Below are 20,535 nucleotides of genomic sequence, written 5' to 3' on the forward strand. Positions count from 1 at the left end.
GTGTAGTTGGTGTCTGTTTGCTGTTGTTTTGTCGTGGTTTGTTGTCACCTGAATGGCCTCCGTATGAACTTGGCTTTCCTTGTGTTTGACATAGCCCTGGAATGTCTGTGGTATTCCATACATGTAATGTAAACACAGCAATTGAACACTATGACGATTTCCCCCCCAATAACTCTGAGGGTGTACAAAATGGAACCTTAATGTCAATTTGGTACACTCTCGGTTACAAACCTGTAAGGGTCCATTTGGTACCCCACTTTGAGACCCACTGGTGTTTAGGCTAACTAACCCATTGCTGCGAACAAGGGCTCATCCTTTGAAATATCGGTTTAGATCAATTTAGTTCAAACATCTCCACTTTTCCACGAGATTCACCCGAACAGTATTTTCTGTAGGCTAAACTGGATACTATGTGACGACATGGATACTAATGGACCCCACACATCTGACAGGCGTGTTGGCATACAGCAGTGGGCAATGTACATGTTGTAAAATGTGCTATTTAGTTACATGATGTGCAATGATGTGACCATGCATTGCACGTTACATCATTATGAGACATAAATTGACCCTGCAACCCATTGTTTAAATGGTTTATTTATGCCCCAAATTGTTGCAAATACAGGTTTTGTAGAAATTGCAGAAATACTATGCCTTGTCAAATGTACAAGCATGTATCTAATCATTACATATATATATATATATATATATATATATATATATATATATACATTTTGGACAAAATAGCCAATTTTACATTGAGGTGCCCACCCATTAGTGTGTGTTGCGATTGGTGCAGGTAATGGATACAGGCTAGTGTCGCCAATTGTAGAATATTGTGATGTTTGCAGAATATATAATGAGAATATATGAATAGCACTTTTGAATGCATTCATTGCATACACTATTCTGTGATATATTTTTGGCCTATTCAGGAATATTTTCTGCGGATGAATATTCTGTGCATCACTACTTATATAGATATTCTACATGTCTCCTTGGTGCACCGGCATCACGTTATGTCCACTCCGAGTCCACACAACCCTTTGGTTCCTGAGGTGGTCCGTCTCCACTGATGTACCGGTTTGGTTACCATTGTAATAACACTTATTTACTCTAGCCATTGTTCTAGTCATAATCTTTTGCGATATTAAAGTAAAGAATTAACCCATTCTGAACGGGAACCCATTTTGGTGTTAGCATCATGTTATGCTTTAGCTATTAAAAAATAGCAGATCTACAAGCTCATAGCGCGCCACCGAGTGGCGCCATAGCGCGCCACCGAGTGGCGCGCTACGAGCTTGTAGGTCTGCTATTTTTGAAAAATCAAAGAACGACTGACATTTTTAGAATCTGATCTCAGGTCAGAATGGGGTTAATCAGACCAGTGTGTGTCCAGTGGAAACCTCGTATGAATCTGATCTCAGGTCAGAATGGGTTAAAGTAAGACTTTAATTTACCAAGAGACTCTGTTTGTAATTGTATATGGAGATAAGAGGTTTCTGCCTGACAGCTAAGACATCTTTTCATTCAGTATCGGATTATAACGTCGTAATATCGTTCAGGATCCGATCAGATTCTAAACGGTTCCCTTTGCGTTCAGGATCAGATTCTAAACGGTTCCCTTTGCGTTCAGGATCAGATTCTAAACGGTTCCCTTTGCGTTCAGGATCAGGATGTCCCTGCCGAAGCGAGAGGTGGAGGAGTTGAGGCCGTGGGTGGAGCGCACGGTGAAGAAGGTTCTGGGCTTCTCTGAGCCCACCGTGGTCACTGCAGCTTTGCACTGCGTTGGCAAAGGTCTGGACAAGAGGAAAACCACAGGTCAGTGTCTCTGCTTCATCTAGTTCACCAGGTCAGAGCTTCTCAACCTGTGCCCAGGGCTGTCACGATGACAAATTCAAGTTGATGATTACTTTCTATTTCTGCAGAAATAGCAGATCTACAAGCTTACAACACGTCACTTTGTGATCGTCACGATCACGTCACATGTTGTAAAGCTTGTAGATCAACTACTATTAACGCAATTTAAAAAAAATGTTTTAAAAATGTATAGACATTTTTCAACATGGAACGATTGACTATTGTGCAAAAATAATTGATATTAGGCGATTGTGTAATAATTGTCACAGGCCTACCTGTGACTAAATTATTGTATAGGGTCCCAAGAGGATTAGCATGTGCATGTGTACATTAGTGCATGTGCAACATTAAACAAACATGCAGTATAAGAGTGCAGATAAAAATATGACAAATAACTGAAATATATAAACAGTAGGACAGCTGAGAGGGAGACAGTGTAGGAGAGACAGACAGTAGGACAGCTGAGAGGGAGACATTGTAGGAGAGACAGACGGTAAGGAAGCTGAGAGGGAGACAGTGGGGGTGAGACAGACAGTAGGACAGCTGAGAGGGAGACATTGTAGGAGAGACAGACGGTAAGGAAGCTGAGAGGGAGACAGTGTGGGAGAGACAGACAGTAGGATGCCATTTGACACTAGATCAGGATAAATAGTATAAATAATCCAATGTGTTCAGAACAACCAGCAGTCCTGATCCGTGGAGTGGATTCATGTTTTCACTGCAACCAAACCCGTGACTGATCTAATCGAGTCAATCGACGACCATCTCCAACCAAAGAGAAGGAAACTACATAGTAAGATCAGCTGATGTTTTGGCTGGAATGAAAATGTGGCTCGATCCACTCACGCTCCCATGGATCAGGAATAGACAAAGTCACTCTGTTGTTTATCTCCTTCTGATGCACCCCAGACCAGCTCCGTCCGTTCCTGGACGACTCGGCAGGAGGATTTGTTGAGCGACTGTTCGAGGCCCTGGAGGAGAGCCGTGGAGCCCGCGGAAACCGAGGAGCCGGAGACAAGAACCGCAAGAGGGAGTTGAAGGTAAACACCAATCGCCACGGTAACCCGAGTGGATGAGGCCCTGTATGTAAACGCCAATCAGCTGGTTAACGGGTTGGATGCCACTTGAACGACAATCACAGTATTAACAGTATGCACTCATTTATTTGATTTAGACATTTCAGTTAGAGGATAAAGCCCCTTGAGATCCTGTTTTCGAGGCGGTCCTCAAGCACAGCACCCAAACCATAAGAATAAATAGAACATGTCATTGAACATAACGCTCAATTTAATTACATCAACATGGACAATTGGACATACCGTGTATACATAGGAGTTGGCTAGAGCAGTGTTTCCCAACCTGTGCTACGCGGAGCTATGGTGCTCCTCTTGATGTCTCCAAGTGTTCCGCCTGATTTTAACTAAATTAACACTATCCCTCCCCCGAAAGCAAAAGCTATTGAGCTGCAGGCTTCCTATTGTTGCGTCGTTGTTGTCACACGTCTAACCATTAGACATGCGATAACTACAACACGGAACAATAGACTCTAACGACCCTCGGCCATTGAAATGTTAATGCTTAGATGCATGCAGAAGACGCTACATTTCGCTCCCTCCAGAAAGACTGGAGCGCGCAGAGTGCATATGCACGTAGACGGCAGACACATACATGTCCCGACCCAAACACTGAGGAGGTAAAGTAAACGTGACGTTGTTGTGATTAAACATAATGTGCCACGAAAAATAGCTGTCGAAAATAGCTTTCCATAGATGTCCAAACATGATCGCCTCGTTCGGCCAACAAAATATATCTCCCTCCCTTCACAGAAGCGCAGCGATGCCTGATTTATTCTTCGTCGTACACGTGTTATGCTTGCATGCTGAAAATGGCTGATCTACAAGCTCACAGCGCGTTGCGGACGCAACGCGTTGTGAGCTTGTCGATCAGCTATTTTCAGCACGTGGAAATAAGCAGGCTGTGAGAACTGAGACCCTTCACAATAAAAGCATGCAGCATTCACAAGTTGGCTCATAATAAAGAAAGGAAAAGGATTAGGTGGCATTTCACATTTCATATGAGCAATTTTTTTGAAACTGAGGCTCTGTCTCTGTCCTTTTCTTTCTCTTTGAAGTTATTTGATGAGTGCTGTCATGTGTGTTTTTAAAAGTATATTTACTTTTACGTTTTACTATATATTTAATATATATATATTTAATATATATATATATTTATTGATATATATGTATATATATATACACCCCCCACCCTAGGTGTTCCCCGAGATTTTAGGGCTATGAAAAGTGTTCCCTGGGACAAAAAAGGTTGGGAAACACTGGGCTAGAGTACATACGCATAGGGGCTCTCCCATCCACTCAAACCACACTAGATCTGTTACCAGTTATCTGAAATACGCCATAAGAAATCTGTTACATTACAAGCAACCAGTAGTACTGTATGTCAGTTTGAGGAATGTTTGTGTGTGTTGAGGATGTGTTTGGAGATGAAGCGGACCTGGGCTCGGTCAAGGAGGTACTGAATGTTTGTTGAGGATGTGTTTGGAGATGAAGCGGACCTGGTCTCGGTGAAGGAGGTACTGAATGTTTGTTGTGTGTGTGTTGAGGATGTGTTTGGAGACGAAGCGGACCTGGGCTCGGTGAAGGAGGTACTGAATGTTTGTTGTGTGTGTTTTGAGGATGTGTTTGGAGACGAAGCGGACCTGGGCTCGGTGAAGGAGGTACTGAATGGTTCTTGTGTGTTTAGGATGTGTTTGGAGATGAAGCGGACCTGGGCTCGGTGAATGAGGTACTGAATTTTCCGTGTGTGTTTTGAGGATGTGTTTGGAGACGAAGCGGACCTGGGCTCGGTGAAGGAGGTACTGAATGGTTCTTGTGTGTTTAGGATGTGTTTGGAGACGAAGCGGACCTGGGCTCGGTGAAGGAGGTACTGAATGGTTCTTGTGTGTTTAGGATGTGTTTGGAGATGAAGCGGACCTGGGCTCGGTGAAGGAGGTACTGAATGGTTCTTGTGTGTTTAGGATGTGTTTGGAGACGAAGCGGACCATGGCTCGGTGAAGGAGGTACTGAATGGTTCTTGTGTGTTTAGGATGTGTTTGGAGACGAAGCGGACCATGGCTCGGTGAAGGAGGTACTGAATGGTTCTTGTGTGTTTAGGATGTGTTTGGAGACGAAGCGGACCATGGCTCGGTGAAGGAGGTCCCTGCGGAGGCCGCTGACCCTCCGGTGACCAAGAGGAAACGCGTGCCTCGCTTCGAGGAGGTGGAGGAGCCGGAGGTCATCCCCGGACCCCCCGCAGAGAGCCCCGGGATGCTCACCAAGATGCAGGTAAACGCACGCACGAACGTAACCCATTTAAAGGAGAAGTCCATGCTAGAATGCTTTCTTATCTTTCTTACTTTTCTTTGTACCGGTAGTTGTTACGTCCCCACCAAAGAGGTCCAGGTGTTTTTTTTGTGCAAAAACTCCTTATTGGCTATTTTCCCTACCATAAGCCCTCAATGCATTGCATTGCATTGAATGGGAATTGAATGGGGCTATGGGGTGTTATGCTAGTTCGCTTATTTCCATCAAAATAAGTAGTAAAGTGTGCCGCTTGGGATATTATTTACATTATGAAGAGAGGATATATACAAAGAAATTATCATTTTGAGCGATGGAAATAAGCGAATTAGCACAACACCCCATAGCCCCATTCAATTCAATGCAATTCATTTAGTGCTTATGGTAGGGGAAATAGCCAATAAGGAGCTTTTGCACAAAATAACACCTGGACCTCTTTGTTGGGGACGTAACAACTACAAAGAAAGGTAAGAAAGCCTTTTAGTGTGGAATTCTCCTTTAAGACCGATGAGGACGATTCAACAAATCTATGCCTTTTGAATCTTCACTGTTTTCCGAAAAACATGTTGCTATTATTATTATTAGTGGTGCCAGACAATAAATTCACCCTTTGTCAGCCTTCTGATTGGTCTCTGACTGACTAACCAGCAGGCTCTTTCTGCCTTGTTCCACCCTGGTTCCGCCTTGTTTATGTTGAATTTGCTAAAACATCATTCTTGGGAAAAAATTAAAACAAACATGATATGCCCAGTCACCATGCTGCAGCTGTGATGTTCCTTTTTACTGACACCAAGTTTAAAATAACAACGGAACGCACAGAATATCAATACGAAGCAACTGAAAAACACATTATTTCAATGGTAGTGGATGGAGAGAGGGGAATTTTGCCCAACCCACGAAACGGCAACCAATGTGTGCGAAGAGGGGCGCAACCACAGGCAGGGACTTGACAAAGGGTGAATTCTGTAATAGTTGTGGTGTCTCTTCTTGACGTGGTTCTATTCTGTGTGTTCAGATCAAACAGATGATGGAAGGCTCTGACGTTGTTCTATTCTGTGTGTTCAGATCAAACAGATGATGGAAGGCTCTGACGTTGTTCTATTCCGTGTGTTCAGATCAAACAGATGATGGAAGGCTCTGACGTTGTTCTATTCTGTGTGTTCAGATCAAACAGATGATGGAAGCTGCAACCAAACAGATCGAGGAGAGGAAGAAACAGCTCAGCTTCCAGTCTCCTGCTCCTCCGGTATGCTCTGCTCTCATCATGGATCCCAAAGTGTTCTGTCGTCACCACGGATCCAGCCGTTTGGATAACGGGGAATAGTGTTGTCCACCGTGTCACCATTCACCAACATAGCCCATCTACAAGCTCACAGGGCAGACCTGTTGTGAGCTTGTATATTTTGGGTTATTAGTTTAGTTGGTTTAAGTAGAAAAAGTAATGTAAGTGTTCAAACTAGCAATAGGTTAGTTTAATAATAATAATAATAATAATACAACTTTATTTGTATAGCACCTTTCATGACATGAAATGCAGCTCAAAGTGCTTTACAGAGCAATGGAGAAAAAAAGAAAATCAAGGCATAAACATTAAAAAACAAGCAGTAATACAATACAGTGAGGACATGAATAACAAAAAATAAAAGACCAATTAAAAGCAAGGGTGTAGAAGTTGGTCTTGAGCTGTGCTTTAAAAATGTCTACAGAGGCAGCCTGTCGAAGGTACAGTGGGAGTTTGTTCCATGCCATCGGCCCGTAGAAGCAAAAAGCTGCTTCCCCGTTTAGTTTAGAGAGTGTTTGAATTGGTCAAACTAGCTATATAGAATATAATAATATAATGCATCTTCCAAAAAAAGACAAACTTAATGATGGTGATATTTCATAAAAGCAAAGGCCTCAATCTGATTTCTTCAACTGGAATGAACAACACAGGTTTTTATAAGACAAAAAAAACAAGCTTAGCTTTTGTTGGGTGGAATAAAGCATCTGTCGCTTTGGAGCCGTCGTTTTGCAAACTGTTCGTTGAAATCACCAGCCCAAGAAAAATCATGAACATGTAATGCAAATCTTTGAATATATTCTTTCAGAGCGAACGTTTTTAAATCAAATCTTTGCTTCTCGGGGGTCCCTGGAACAACATTTTCAGATGGGGGTTGGTGGCAAAATACATTTAATTCTGGGGGTCCTTGACATGAAATATTGAGAACCACTGATATAAAGTTTCAGAAAACTTGTCGGGTCTAAATGGGTTAATGGACTAACGTATTTAAGGTGATTCTGATCATCTATTCATTGGCTCTCTCTCTCCCCAGCGGTTGCCCCTGCCCACGCCGCATCCCATGATGGAAGCGCCCATCTCCAGGCTCCTCCCCCTCCCCTCGGGCCCGCCCGGAGGCGGCGGTGGCGGCGGCCTGTCCATCGCGCCGTCGCAGGCCGCCACCTTCATGAACGACGCCATCGAGAAGGCGCGCAAGGCGGCGGAGCTGCAGGCGCGCATCCAGTCCCAGCTGGCCATGAAGCCCGGCATCCTGGGAGCGCTGGGCCACACCGGGCCGCACAACCTGGTGGCGCTCGCCAACCTGCACGCCATGGGCATCGCCCCGCCGTGAGTACACCCTAGTACTAACTACAGTGGTGGTTTTCGGGGCGCCCGCTGGCCTAGTGGTCTAGGCGCATGCGACATATAGGGCGCGTTCGGAAATGCGCACCGGGAATGTGGTCAGTTTGTTGAGTGTGGTAGGCGGTGACGTCACAGTGTGCCTTATTTACGAACGACCACAGCTGTGACGCATTCACATCAATCACACCGGACAACCCCAGCTTCAGGGTAGGGTCGCTCAGTGCGGGCACTCGGCACACCCGGTGCGCAGCGCACTGGATTTTCGAACGACAACGCACTGAGTGCACTGAATAAACAAACGACAATAGAGCACACCAGTGCGTTCAGGGCGCATTTCCGAACGCGCCCTTAGGCTCTAGCCTGACAGCGTGACGTGTTTTTGAGTCCCATTCATGACGACCTTTGCTGCATGTCTCTCCCCTTCTCTCTCTCTCTCTCCCCTTCTCTCTCTCTCTCTCTCTCCCTCTTTCCTGTCTATCTCCACTTGAAACTATCACTGCCAAAAACAAATCTTGTTTTCAATCCTTCTCATTTTGAGGTCCATTATTAATTCAGCATTTGAGCCACGGAAAACACCATTAAATTAAATTTAGTTTCTCAGACCCAAAACCTTGGATATTTTGTTATCGTTGGTAATGTATACGATTTTCTCCACAATTCCATGCTGTATTGCTAAAAGGACTTATCCCTCTGTGTGTGTGTGTGTGTGTGTGTGTGTGTGTGTGCAGTAAAGTGGAGATAAAGGAGATAAATAAACCTGCTCCTCTCATCCTGGACGAGTTGGGACGCACGGTCGACGCCAGTGGCAACGAGGTGGAGCTCACGCATCGCATGCCCACGCTGAAAGGTACCATACCATCCAGTGTTTATTTCGTCGACTAAAACTAAGACGAAAAATGTTTTGTCTACTACCTTTTTTTCAATGACGAAAACTAAATGGAAACAAAATGAAAACGAATCTATGATGACTAAAACTAAAAATATATTGACAATTTCGTCAACAAATAAAAACTAGACTAAAATGTTAGGAAGGGACTAGTGGACTAGAGCTCCAGTATAACGCCAGGGCTCCACTGGGCGCGTTGCGTCTCCGTCGCGTGCGTCAAAAAACGAACCGGTTCAATTTCAATGGTGACGCGGCACGCACGCGCAACGCGGGCAGTGGAGCCACCCTTCATTGATTAAAAAGGGAACATTCTGTGAAGGTGACGCTGACGCGACGCAGACGCGCCCAGTGGAGCCCTGGCGTTAGTCATTTTACAATTAGTTGCATGCTGAAAATAGCCGATCTGCAACGCGTTGTGAGCGTGTAGATCGGAAAAAAAACAGCCATTACGACGGCATCAAGGCATGACGAAATAGATTTTGTTCGACTAAATCAACTGTAGATTTAGTCAACTAAAATCGTATATTTAGTCGTCTAAAACTAGACTAACACTAAAACATTCCAGGTGACTAAAATGTGACTAAAACGAAATGAAAACTATTCAAGAGACAACACTGCTCCGGTCCACATACAGTCACGTTCAAGGCTGTATTGTCCCAACATGAAAACAAAACTAAATTAATCTTATGTACATATCAGTGGTTTTTCATCAAGGTCCATTGTGTATTTGGTGTTTGAGCCTCGGACCACCATTTCCTGAGATTTAGCCTCGCAGACCCAAAACTAAGGGTCTAGTTATCGTTGGATGTCAATCAAAATGTGTAGACTTCTTGTAAATGAACTAATGCAGATGTTTGACAATAATTTAACTCTTGAGAGTGTAAAATGAAACCAAATGGATTTGGTTTCATTTTACACTCAAGGGTTAAAGATCTATAAGGGACCATTAGCTGAGGACCACCAGGAACCCCCTCAAGGACCACTGATGTTTATATGTGTGTGTGTGTGTGTGTGTGTGTGTGTGTGTTTCTGTGTGTGTGTGTGTGTGTGTGTGTGTGTAGCCAACATCCGTGCGGTGAAGAGGGAGCAGTTCCGCCAGCAGCTGAAGGAGAAGCCGGGCGAGGACCTGGAGTCCACGTCCTACTTTGACCAGCGGGTGTTCATCACGCCGGCCCAGCGGCCGCGCAAGGCCTTCAAGTTCCACGAGCAGGGCCGCTTCGAGAAGATCGCCCAGAGGATCAGAACCAAGGTTGGTGCTACGTAGGATACATGTCTGCAGGGCTTAAAGTTCTCAGTCCTGGGGACGGATTTCAGTCCTGAGAATTTCATAGGGGTCATTTAATGAGATCAGTGCAGATTTGCAAAAAACATTTGCCCTCTTGGGACACTCTCTCTCTCTCGAGGACGTCCTCCGACGACCCCTCCATTGTCATCCCGGTTCTCCTCCATACATCTGGCCAGCTCGTTTTGTACGTTTTTGCGCTCCTGCGTCGTTCTTCTTGAGTAGCGGTGCACGATTATGAAATTGTGACCGGTCTCCGATTATTTGCAGGGTCATATGATATCTGCCGATATTATATACAGATTATGCTGCCTTCAAACATTAGAAATACACAATACAAAAGCGACAGAGCCATTGATTGTCACATTGTTATTGCGTCATCAATATCTGTGAAAATCTGTAATATTTTGAGACCGATTCGTTACCGATATGGAATTTTTATGGCCGACTTCGATATGCTAACCGATTATATCATGCACCACTATTCTGGAGTACATCCACGTATGTTGGTGTGGGACGTCCTCGTGTGTTGGTTCCCACAGCACCAATATGCTGGCTGGCAGTTGTTGATGTCTTTGGCAGTGTCCTGCAAGTCTCGTTCTCCTGGCTGCTATTTTCCGCCTCGCTTTCGGTATTCCCTCATACCGAATCTTGTTGGTAAACTAAACATGTACACTCTCGCTGATGCTAAGTACTGCATGCAGTATTCTGGTGTTGCACCCGTCTAGAGACTTCTGCAGCGTTGGCTTCAGGGTCCAGCATTCACTTAACGCTGGTTTCTGATAATTGTAAGTCCACACACCGGCTCTGACGGTGTGATAAATCCAGTTCCGGAAACTGTTCCAAATGTGACAGAACCGATTCGGTGTTCCTCAATGTTGGACTCCGGATTCCACAACCCTAAATCCACCTTTGTGTTCTCAGGCCCAGCTGGAGAAGCTCCAGATGGAGATCGCCCAGGCTGCCAAAAAGACGGGCATCCAGGCCTCCACCAAGCTGGCTCTGATCGCCCCCCGGAAGGAGCTGGGAGACGGGGAGGTCCCCCACTTGGAGTGGTGGGACTCGTACATCGTGCCCTCCAACATAGACATGTAAGACCATCTCGTACATCGTGCCCTCCAACATAGACATGTAAGACCATCTCGTACATCGTGCCCTCCAACATAGACATGTAAGACCATCTCGTACATCGTGCCCTCCAACATAGACATGTAAGACCATCTCACGGATTAAAGTTCTCAATCGGTCGCCGCCACCCATTTCAAGTCCTTCTCCCTAGGGCAGAGTCTCCCTAGGGCAGCGTCTCTCCCTAGGGCAGAGTCTCTCCCTAGGGCAGTGTCTCTCCCTAGGGCAGCGTAGCGTGAGCCGGCAGGGTGCAAAGTAAACACTATCCCTCAGTTTGCATTTATTGAGGTTCCAGCGTTCCACAACCTGAAGGACTGATGGGACCTAAAATAAATGACCGACTCTAAAAAAAAAAAAAGAAGAAAAAAGAGAGTTGAGAGTCCTAGACTAACGGGGGTGCGCACGCTTTTCCGACACACCGAAGATCCGAAACGGGGGGACATGCGATGCGATGCGAAAAAGCGATGGTCCGACATGCGCTGCTCCCGTGCTTGCGGTTAGGGTTAGATTAGGATTGAGGTTTCGGATCAATAGTATGTCGGAACTAAAGCCTGCACCCAGACTAACGTACTGTTTACCAATTATAGTTTGACCCATATTACCTTTCTTTAAAGTGCTAAATATCAAAGGATATTTTGTGTTTTTATTTGTATTTATGTCTTAATTTGTAAAGTTTAAAGTATAAATGCTTTTGTTCTGTAGTGATGTGATTACGTCTCTTGAACAGAAACACAGAGACCATCTTTGCTGTGCTGGAGTTCCATGGAGTCACGAACCTGGTGGAACACCCTGCTCAGATGAGCGCCCCAGGTAATGCACGCACACACACACACACACACACACACACACACCAATGTTGTTTTTGGCAGCAAATTTCTATTTTAGTTTCAGTCACATTTTAGTCACCTGGAATGTTTTAGTGTTTAGTCTAATTTTAGTCGACTAAATATAAGATGTTTGTCGACTAAATCTACAGTTGATTTAGTCGACTAAAATGTGTTTTGGCGGGCCTCGATGCCGTCTTAATGACTGATTTTACACTTGCTGAAAATAGCCGATCTACAAGCTCACAACGCGTGGCAGAGCGACGCGTTGTGAGCTCGTAGATCTATTTTCAGCATGCAACCAATTGTAAAATGACTTATACTGGATCTCTTGTCCACTAGTCCCTTCCTAACATTTTAGTCTAGTTTTTATTTGTTGACGAAATAGTTTTAGTCATCAGGGCTTAGTTTTCATTCAGTTTCCGTTTAGTTTTCGTCTGTGAAAAAAGGTAGTCGACGAACATTTTTCGTCTTAGTTTTGACGAAATCAACACTGACAAAAAAAACAGCATATGCATAGCCTAACGCAGCATATGCAATGCATAGCCTAATTTTAATTCAGTTTTGTGTGCCATTACTTCAAATAACTTCATTACCGTCAGCAACCAGTAGGTGTCCTACTAGACACACACCGAGCATTGAATTGTAAACAGATCCAATCAGAGCAGTGGTTTTAGTAGGGGATATTATCATACGGATAAAGCATGGAATTTGATACAGATGTTCCTTGGGACATCCTAAAACATCCCATCTGCCTTCTTAAAGAGGAGGTGAGTTATTGACAAAATTGGGTGTTTGTGAGATTACTTTGACGTGAAATATTAAGCACCACTGGTGAAGAAACGTAGGTATTTCAGAAAACTCAGGATTTAGAAGACGTTTCTTAACCCATTCTGACCGGGCACCCATTTTGGTGTTAGCATCATGTTATGCTTTAGCTATTGAAAAATAACAGATCTACAAGCTCATATCGCGCCACCGAGTGGCGCGATACGAGCTTGTAGGTCTGCTATTTTTGAAAAATTCGAAGAACGACTGACATTTTTAGAATCTGATCTCAGGTCAGAATGGGTTAATCAGACCAGTGTGTGTCCAGTGGAAACCTCGTATGAATCTGATCTCAGGTCAGAATGGGTTAAATTTCGACGTCAGGCCTCAATGGTTTAAATCCACTGGATTGATGGGTTGTTGTTGTGTTGTGTGTGTGCAGTGGACACAGACGTCCCGGGGTCTACCTCTCTGGGGGTCTACCTGACCAAGAAAGAGCAGAAGAAACTCAGGAGACAAACCAGGAGAGAAGCACAGAAAGAACTACAGGAGAAGGTCAGACTGGGGCTGATGCCTCCTCCTGAACCCAAAGGTACACACACGCACAATACGCACGCACGCACGCACGCACGCACGCACGCACGCGCACACACACACACACACACACACACACACACACACACACACACACACACACACACACGTACATACAGTCCACATGTGACTCAAAATATCCTCACACTTTAGCATTGTTGCTAAATCCAGTGTATTTACATTGCATCCATGTAATGTCCATTAATATGCATTCATTGTTCCGTCTAAATAATAAATGTAGTAAAGTAAAATCTCTTACACACACTAGGGCTGGGTTGACTTGATATGACTCCAAATAATTCAATTTTATGATTTCTTCATACTTTTTAAAAATAAATAAAATAAATATTGTGAAAATAGTCAGAAAATGTGATTTGTTACGAGCTTGTACATCGTTTTCTTATTTTTTTTGCATTCCACCGTTATACAACAAAGTATTATACAGGGTTAAGTGGTTAATCAGATTTTGTGTTTATAATATATATACGGTATATATATATATATGTATATATGAGAGAGAATTTCTTCGTGTTTCGATGACACCAGAAAAGAAGATAAATGTTTCTAAATGTGTGTTTTGTTGACGTTTTCTCCCGTGTCGTGGTCAGTGCGTATCTCCAACCTGATGAGGGTCCTGGGAACGGAGGCGGTGCAAGACCCCACCAAGGTGGAGGCTCACGTCAGAGCGCAGATGGCCAAGAGACAGAAGTCAGTACCTAATTCAACCATATGATCACACCAGAGGATGTTTTAACACTTTTAGTGCCGGAAGTGCATCAAAATGGGAGCTCTGGGGTGCCGGAGTTGTCTGATCGCTTTTACTCTGAAAGCCATGAACCGGAAACACTTTCCTAAAAAAGTTGACTTTACAGAGTTGACCTAACATCCCGATCATTTTAATTCATACGATATATGATCCAAAAAGCGTTCATATTTCATATATTATATGAGGAGCAGAAATGAAGCGCCAGCATATCGATCCATTCATCACCACGGAGAGCGCCCTGGATCAGGAGATACGAGTCATTCTTTCCGCCGCGCTAACATGGGAGTCAATGACAAGCTAATAATTGCACAGAGCGTTGGCATACGGCAAGCGAAAAGCGAAATGACAAAAAGAAAATAGGAAAAATTCTGAATATTCTTATCTCGCCCCGTATCATTGAGGATGCGCTATGACGTACAGACACGTTCAAGGCTACAATCGTTTCGAATCCTTATGACGGCCTGAGGCGTCGTATGTAAAAATTGTGTTTTAATAGTTGTCTTCCATGACCATGCATAATGTTGTTGTGTTGTGTTGGTGGTCCTGCCAGGGCTCACGAGGACGCCAACGCAGCGCGTAAACTGACCTCGGAACAGCGCAAGGAGAAGAAGGTGAAGAAGCTAAAGGAGGACCTGACTCACGGCGTTCACATCTCCGTCTACAGGTCTGTTCACTGACGTCCCATCTGTGTGTGTGTAAGTGTTCATGTGCGTGAACACACACTCACCTGTGTGTGTGTGTGTGTGTGTGTGTCTGCAGGATTCGTAACCTTCATAATCCAGCTAAGAAGTTCAAGGTGGAGGCCAACGCCAACCAGCTGTACCTGACGGGAACCGTGGTTCTACACAAAGACGTGAACATCGTGGTGGTGGAGGGAGGTGAGTTATTATGGATGGATGGTGGAGGGAGGTGAGTTATTATGGATGGATGGTGGAGGGAGGTGAGTTATTATGGATGGATGGTGGAGGGAGGTGAGTTATTATGGATGGATGGTGGAGGGAGGTGAGTTATTATGGATGGATGGTGGAGGGAGGTGAGTTATTATGGATGGATGGTGGAGGGAGGTGAGTTATTATGGATGGATGAACACGTGAATATAATAATTAACACATGAATCTAAAGGCCACTTTATGTCTGTGTTCAACATTTTAGAAGCGTGTGTTTTCTTGTTTTGGTAGATTACACTATTTTATTTTATTGACCTTTATTTAATCAGGGAGAGCATCCCTTGAGAGCATGCTCTCTTTTTCAAGGACACCTGAATACAATTATACATGCAAAAAAGTGTGTGTGTGTGTGTGTGTGTGTGTGTGTGTGTGTGTGTGTGTGTGTGTGTGTGTGTCCACTAGTAAGTCATATAAATGCATACATTAATTAGTTTAATGTGTTTTGTTTTTGTCTGAAGGTCCCAAATCGCAGAAGAAGTTTAAGCGGTTGATGTTAAATAGAATCAAATGGCCGGAACACATCTCAAAAAGAGATGGTAAGTCTTTAATATAATTTATTATCATGCTTTTGTATTTTAGTTGCTGCCCATGATTGTGTCTTTTTTTGATCTAATAAGTGCAAAGTTATTTGTAAATGTTTAAGAAGCCTTATACGTGTTTGTTTCAGATCCAGACGCTTACGATGAAACCAAGAGAAACAACAAGTGCTGGTTGATCTGGGAGGTAAGGGATGTGTGTGTACACACACACACACACACACACACACACACACACACACAGTCACACACATCATCGCTGTCTTTTGGAAACCTAGTATGTCCGAAACGGTTCCAGTGATCCAAATATCCGGCATCCTTGGACTCACTAAATTGAGAAAGGGGCGCGATCATGTGCGATTTTTAAAATCCAGCTCCGTTGAGCCTCCATTATACCAGGATTTTCAAAGCGCCGTATCTACAAAGGTTCGAGAGCTGTCCATGGTAGGCAAGCATCCCTGATATATGTCCACATTTCCTAACGGGGAGTGTATGTGTGCGTGTTTGTGTTGTGTTTTTCCCTCTCAGGGAACAGCCAAGGAGCGCAACTACGGGGAGATGAAGTTCAAGCAGTGTCCCACGGAGAACATGGCCAGAGAACATTTTAAGAAACACGCAACGGAACAGTACTGGGACCTGGCTCTGAGCCACAGCGTCCTGGAGGGAGCCGACGACTGAGGACCCCCAACCACACACCCCTCCCTCCCTCTGAGCCACAGCGTCCTGGAGGGAGCCGACGACTGAGGACCCCCAACCACACACCCCTCTCTCCCTCCCTCTGAGCCACAGCGTCCTGGAGGGAGCCGACGACTGATGACCCCCAACCACACACCCCTCCCTCCCTCCCTCCGAGCCACAGCGTCCTGGAGGGAGCCGACGACTGAGGACCCCCAACCACACACCCCTCTCTCCCTCCCTCTGAGCCACAGCGTCCTGGAGGGAGCCGACGACTGATGACCCCCAACCACACACCCCTCCCTCCCCTGATGACCCCCAACCACACACCCCTCCCTCCCCCGAACCGACCGACCGCACACCGTCCCTAAAGAAACACCACCCTCTGCTGCAGCGCACTGAACACCTTCCTCTGAACACCACCACCACCATCGTCCTGTTAATCGTTGGTAGCGAGATATGGGGTGTCGCACCCGACGGAAAATAGCAGATCTACAAGCCCACAACGCGATCGGCTATTCTCCTCACACGATACAAAGGTATTAGATCAGGCGTTAGTTAGTCTGCAGCATAGTCCAAAACAAAGTCAAACGCATTTTGTTTTAGGCCTGCGACGGCCGATTCTTTTTCTTGGCGAGTATTCTGTCGATTAATGGTTTTTCGATTATTTGAATAATCGACGAGCACGTTTCTTTTATTATTATTATTTTATCTCAACTACTTAAACCCCGTTTTGTACTTATTTGCTCAACGGTGTCATACAACAAAAGGTTAAAATAGCAGAGCTTTTAGATCTGCTATTTTCACTATTTTAGAAAGTTTCTTTTGAGACGTCACAAAGCTTTGATGGCTTGCTTCCATTGTGGTCGTCCGACCGAATTAGCCAGTTGTATGCATAATTATGCTTCGTTTTATTCTCTACACCAAATCTCTTTGCCGGAAATATCTGATATATAAGCTCACACACGACGTGTTGAGAGCTATTTGTGCCTAAATGACTTCCCTTGGGGTTTGGAGCAGTGTTCATTTAGTCTGCTAAAACAATGGAGAAAAACGTTCGACTGCCTTTCATGGACGCAAACTAAATAAAAACTAAGCTATGATGACTAGAAGAGATTATGTCTAGTTTTGTTTTTGGTCAAGCTTAGGTGTTGTGCTCTGAAAATAGCCGATCTACAGTACAAGCTCAACACGTCACATGCAACCAAGTGTAAAATCAATGTACGTGTAGATTTAGTCGACTAAAATCTTATATGTAGAATAGATGACTAAAACTGAAACATTTCAGTGTTTTGGAGTATGCTGCAGCAGCCTTTTAGTCTGCAGACGGGCACACGTACGTTATGGTGAATCACAGAACAAAGCACTGGCCAATGACACAGACGCATACATGACAGCTTCACCCAGTCCGTCTGGATGAGTTACTGTGTCTGTAGCATCCGCCTGCAGTGCCACAGACTGATGCTACATAGGAAGACGAGTTTGAGTGTGTGTGACTGTGTAAATTCTTCTGCTGAATATATGATGCGTGTCTGTGTGTGAGAGAGAGAGAGGGGGCCAGACAGGGTAGGTAACTTTTCATCTGCTTTGCGTCAATTTCTTTCCCAATGTAACTATCCCTGACGGGGAGTTGTAAATTCCTTTGTCATGATGAGTCAGAGTCATGACGATGTTGACCGTCCGTGCCGTGTGGAAAAGGACATTCTTATTATTATTAGCACTGTTGTGCTGCTTTTGTCATGTTGAGCTTTAAAGCTGCAATCCACAACTTTCTTTTTATTTAGTTTTTTTTCTTAAGTGAATACAATGAGTGTTTACGGCGTTTGTATATTGTGTAGTTCATATATGGGCAACTGGCAGCCCTGGGGATTTTTTTAATGCAACCTGGAAAGCACCATTGAAGACATCGTCTCCCCACAGATTAGGATTGGCTTGTGGACATCTAGTCACCTACTCCTGGATCTACTCAAGAAAAGACAAGTATCTACAATTCAGACTGCAATGATCCTCTGGTTAAGATTGAAGTGGCATTCAGGCCAGGACAAACTCAAACTGATATGCCTGCTGACGCGCTTGAGGCCACAACAAAAGCCATCACCCCCCCACCTTCACTTACTGCCGCCCGCAATATCGGAATACTGATATATTATTGATTTCAGCTGTTACAATTCCGAACATGCAAGCAAACATGAGCCGCTTTAATTACTTCAGTCTATAAATCAGTAGCTATTAGTAGACTTTTTTTATGTCCAATGTATCTACAAGCTCAAAACGTGTCGCAGTGCGGTGCGTTTTGAGCTTGTAGATCTGTTATTTTTTTAATGTGGACCTCTAGAGTGAGTTTGGAAATGGTGTCCATCTTCAGAGTTGCCCACCCCTGGTGTAGTTTGTCTATCTGCTCTTCTATTGAGATGTAGATCCTGTGGTCCGGTAGTAGGACCACTACTGGTTGAGAAGTGGTATTGCATGAAGCTCGAAATCCTGGCTTTGTTCGGCAATAGAATCTTCCGTGCTTGTGTGGTGTAACCCGGGTTTGACAAAACGAAAAGAAAAAAAGTTAACGGATTGCAGTTTTAACATAACAACATATAGGCCTCAATATCAAATGGGGGAAAGATGTCGAGCAGTTTTGGGGGTTTTGCATTTTATGGAAACGCAACCATAAAAAGGTTTTGGATTTGTTCTAATTTGACACCATAGCAATGACACTTAGTGAACCTTGAGTTGGTATAAATACACGGGAGGTCTTCTGTCAGGCTAGCGGTGCATTTTGTCCCTTTGATGTGTTCTCTGTATGTTGATACGTCTCCAATAAACACATGCGGAACAAAACCAACTCCATTTGATGTTTTTATGAGGCAGTGTTGGTGCGTTATGACAATGGTCCCAAGCAAGATATCCATATATATATATAGCTCCTCAGAAATGTAGAATATTGTGCAAAAGTTCATTTTCTTCTGTAGTATAATTCAAAAAGTTAAACTTTCATATATTCTCAATTCAATCATTGCGCATAAAGTGAAGTATTACACTTTTTTTGAGAGATGCAACCACTGCTGTAGACAGCTATGTGGCTGCCTGGGTCTGTCCCTGGCTGTGTCCACAAAAATAGCGTTATAGCGTTTGTTAGCCACCAAGTGTCACTGTTGCACAGCCTAACAGACACAGGCCAGGGAGGAGGGCTTGTACAATACAGCAGCACCACTCACTTCAGACGGGCTGATTAAACCTATACACAGGTTTAATATTTGTCTTTAGTTCAATGTTTGTTTTGTAAATGCATAATACGCATTGACAAAAATAAACACTTTGAGTCTAGAAATGTTGACCGTCTGAAAAGTATATTACTGTATGTAGTCGATGCTTGGTCTGGGCTACAGTAGAACAAATTATTTCATCAATGGTGGCGTGGCATGGAAGTGTCAGGTGATAAGCATGTGGTAGGCTACTGTTGAGGTAGCCGTTGAGGTGTTTTGGAAGCCCAGGTTTGCTTTGATAACATGCCGTAAATTCATTTGTTTTGTTCAGTTTTATGTCTCACACCTTCCTCTTGACAATAAAACCTAGATTCTCTGTGGGTTTCAGGTCGGGCCAGTTAAGCACAGTAATACCATGGTAATACTGTGGGCAGGTGCCAAATCCAGCTGGAAAGAAATATCAGTATCTCCATAAAGCTAGTCAACATATGGAGGCACAAAGTGCTCTAAAATATCCTGGTAGATGGCTGTGTTTGTTACTGTGTACTCCAGTGTGACGTTTTCACTGTCTGTGCATGATGATTTTGGGTGCCATGTCGTATGCTGGTGTTGGACCACTGTGTCGTATCAAGTCCAGAGTCACAGAAGTTGAGTAATTGTATTTAGTTAATCACCTTCAACCAACCACCTTCCCCAAAGTTGTCAATTGATGCCATATTTGTTCATTTATGAATAAATAAATGCAAATATTGTGAAAGTGGCCAAAGAAATACCTCTTTTGCAGGGTTTTTTAGTCAAAAGTCAAAGTCAAAATCTTAAATCTCATTTAGTAACTCAATAGTTAAAAGTAATTATACTATAATAACTGAATTATTTTATATTACATTACATTATGTTATATAACATAATTATTGAGTGTACAAAAGGACTGAATGGAGTCCCAGACCCTGTAAAGGTCCATTTGGTTCAACAATTTAGCTGATGACCCCCTGGAACCCGAACCCCTCCCTGAGGGTCCCCAAACACAAACCCCACTGTTTGAGAACAACAGCACAGGCACAGAGCAGTTCCTCCCCCAAGAAAAGCCTGGTGACGCGAG

The 20,535-nt window shown here is 44.1% G+C and overlaps 1 protein-coding gene across 1 annotated transcript in view; it reads left to right on the forward strand.

Moving 5' to 3' along the window:
• prpf3 (PRP3 pre-mRNA processing factor 3 homolog (yeast)) overlaps window positions 1-16,331 on the forward strand; it is a 16,647-nt gene extending 316 nt beyond the window's left edge. The window contains 17 exon segments of the mRNA XM_080768764.1: window positions 1,670-1,821; window positions 2,770-2,900; window positions 5,031-5,201; window positions 6,382-6,462; window positions 7,579-7,617; window positions 7,619-7,821; window positions 8,565-8,683; window positions 9,784-9,971; window positions 10,929-11,095; window positions 11,857-11,939; window positions 13,164-13,313; window positions 13,924-14,023; window positions 14,632-14,745; window positions 14,841-14,959; window positions 15,487-15,564; window positions 15,696-15,751; window positions 16,093-16,331. Coding sequence (XP_080624890.1) covers window positions 1,677-1,821; window positions 2,770-2,900; window positions 5,031-5,201; window positions 6,382-6,462; window positions 7,579-7,617; window positions 7,619-7,821; window positions 8,565-8,683; window positions 9,784-9,971; window positions 10,929-11,095; window positions 11,857-11,939; window positions 13,164-13,313; window positions 13,924-14,023; window positions 14,632-14,745; window positions 14,841-14,959; window positions 15,487-15,564; window positions 15,696-15,751; window positions 16,093-16,242 — 2,094 coding nt within the window. The 5' untranslated portion in view covers window positions 1,670-1,676 and the 3' untranslated portion in view covers window positions 16,243-16,331.
• The last annotated feature ends 4,204 nt before the right edge of the window (window positions 16,332-20,535 follow it).

Source organism: Protomyctophum bolini (genome assembly GCF_963924005.1).
Source record: "Protomyctophum bolini genome assembly, chromosome: 7".
Classification (NCBI taxonomy): domain Eukaryota; kingdom Metazoa; phylum Chordata; class Actinopteri; order Myctophiformes; family Myctophidae; genus Protomyctophum; species Protomyctophum bolini.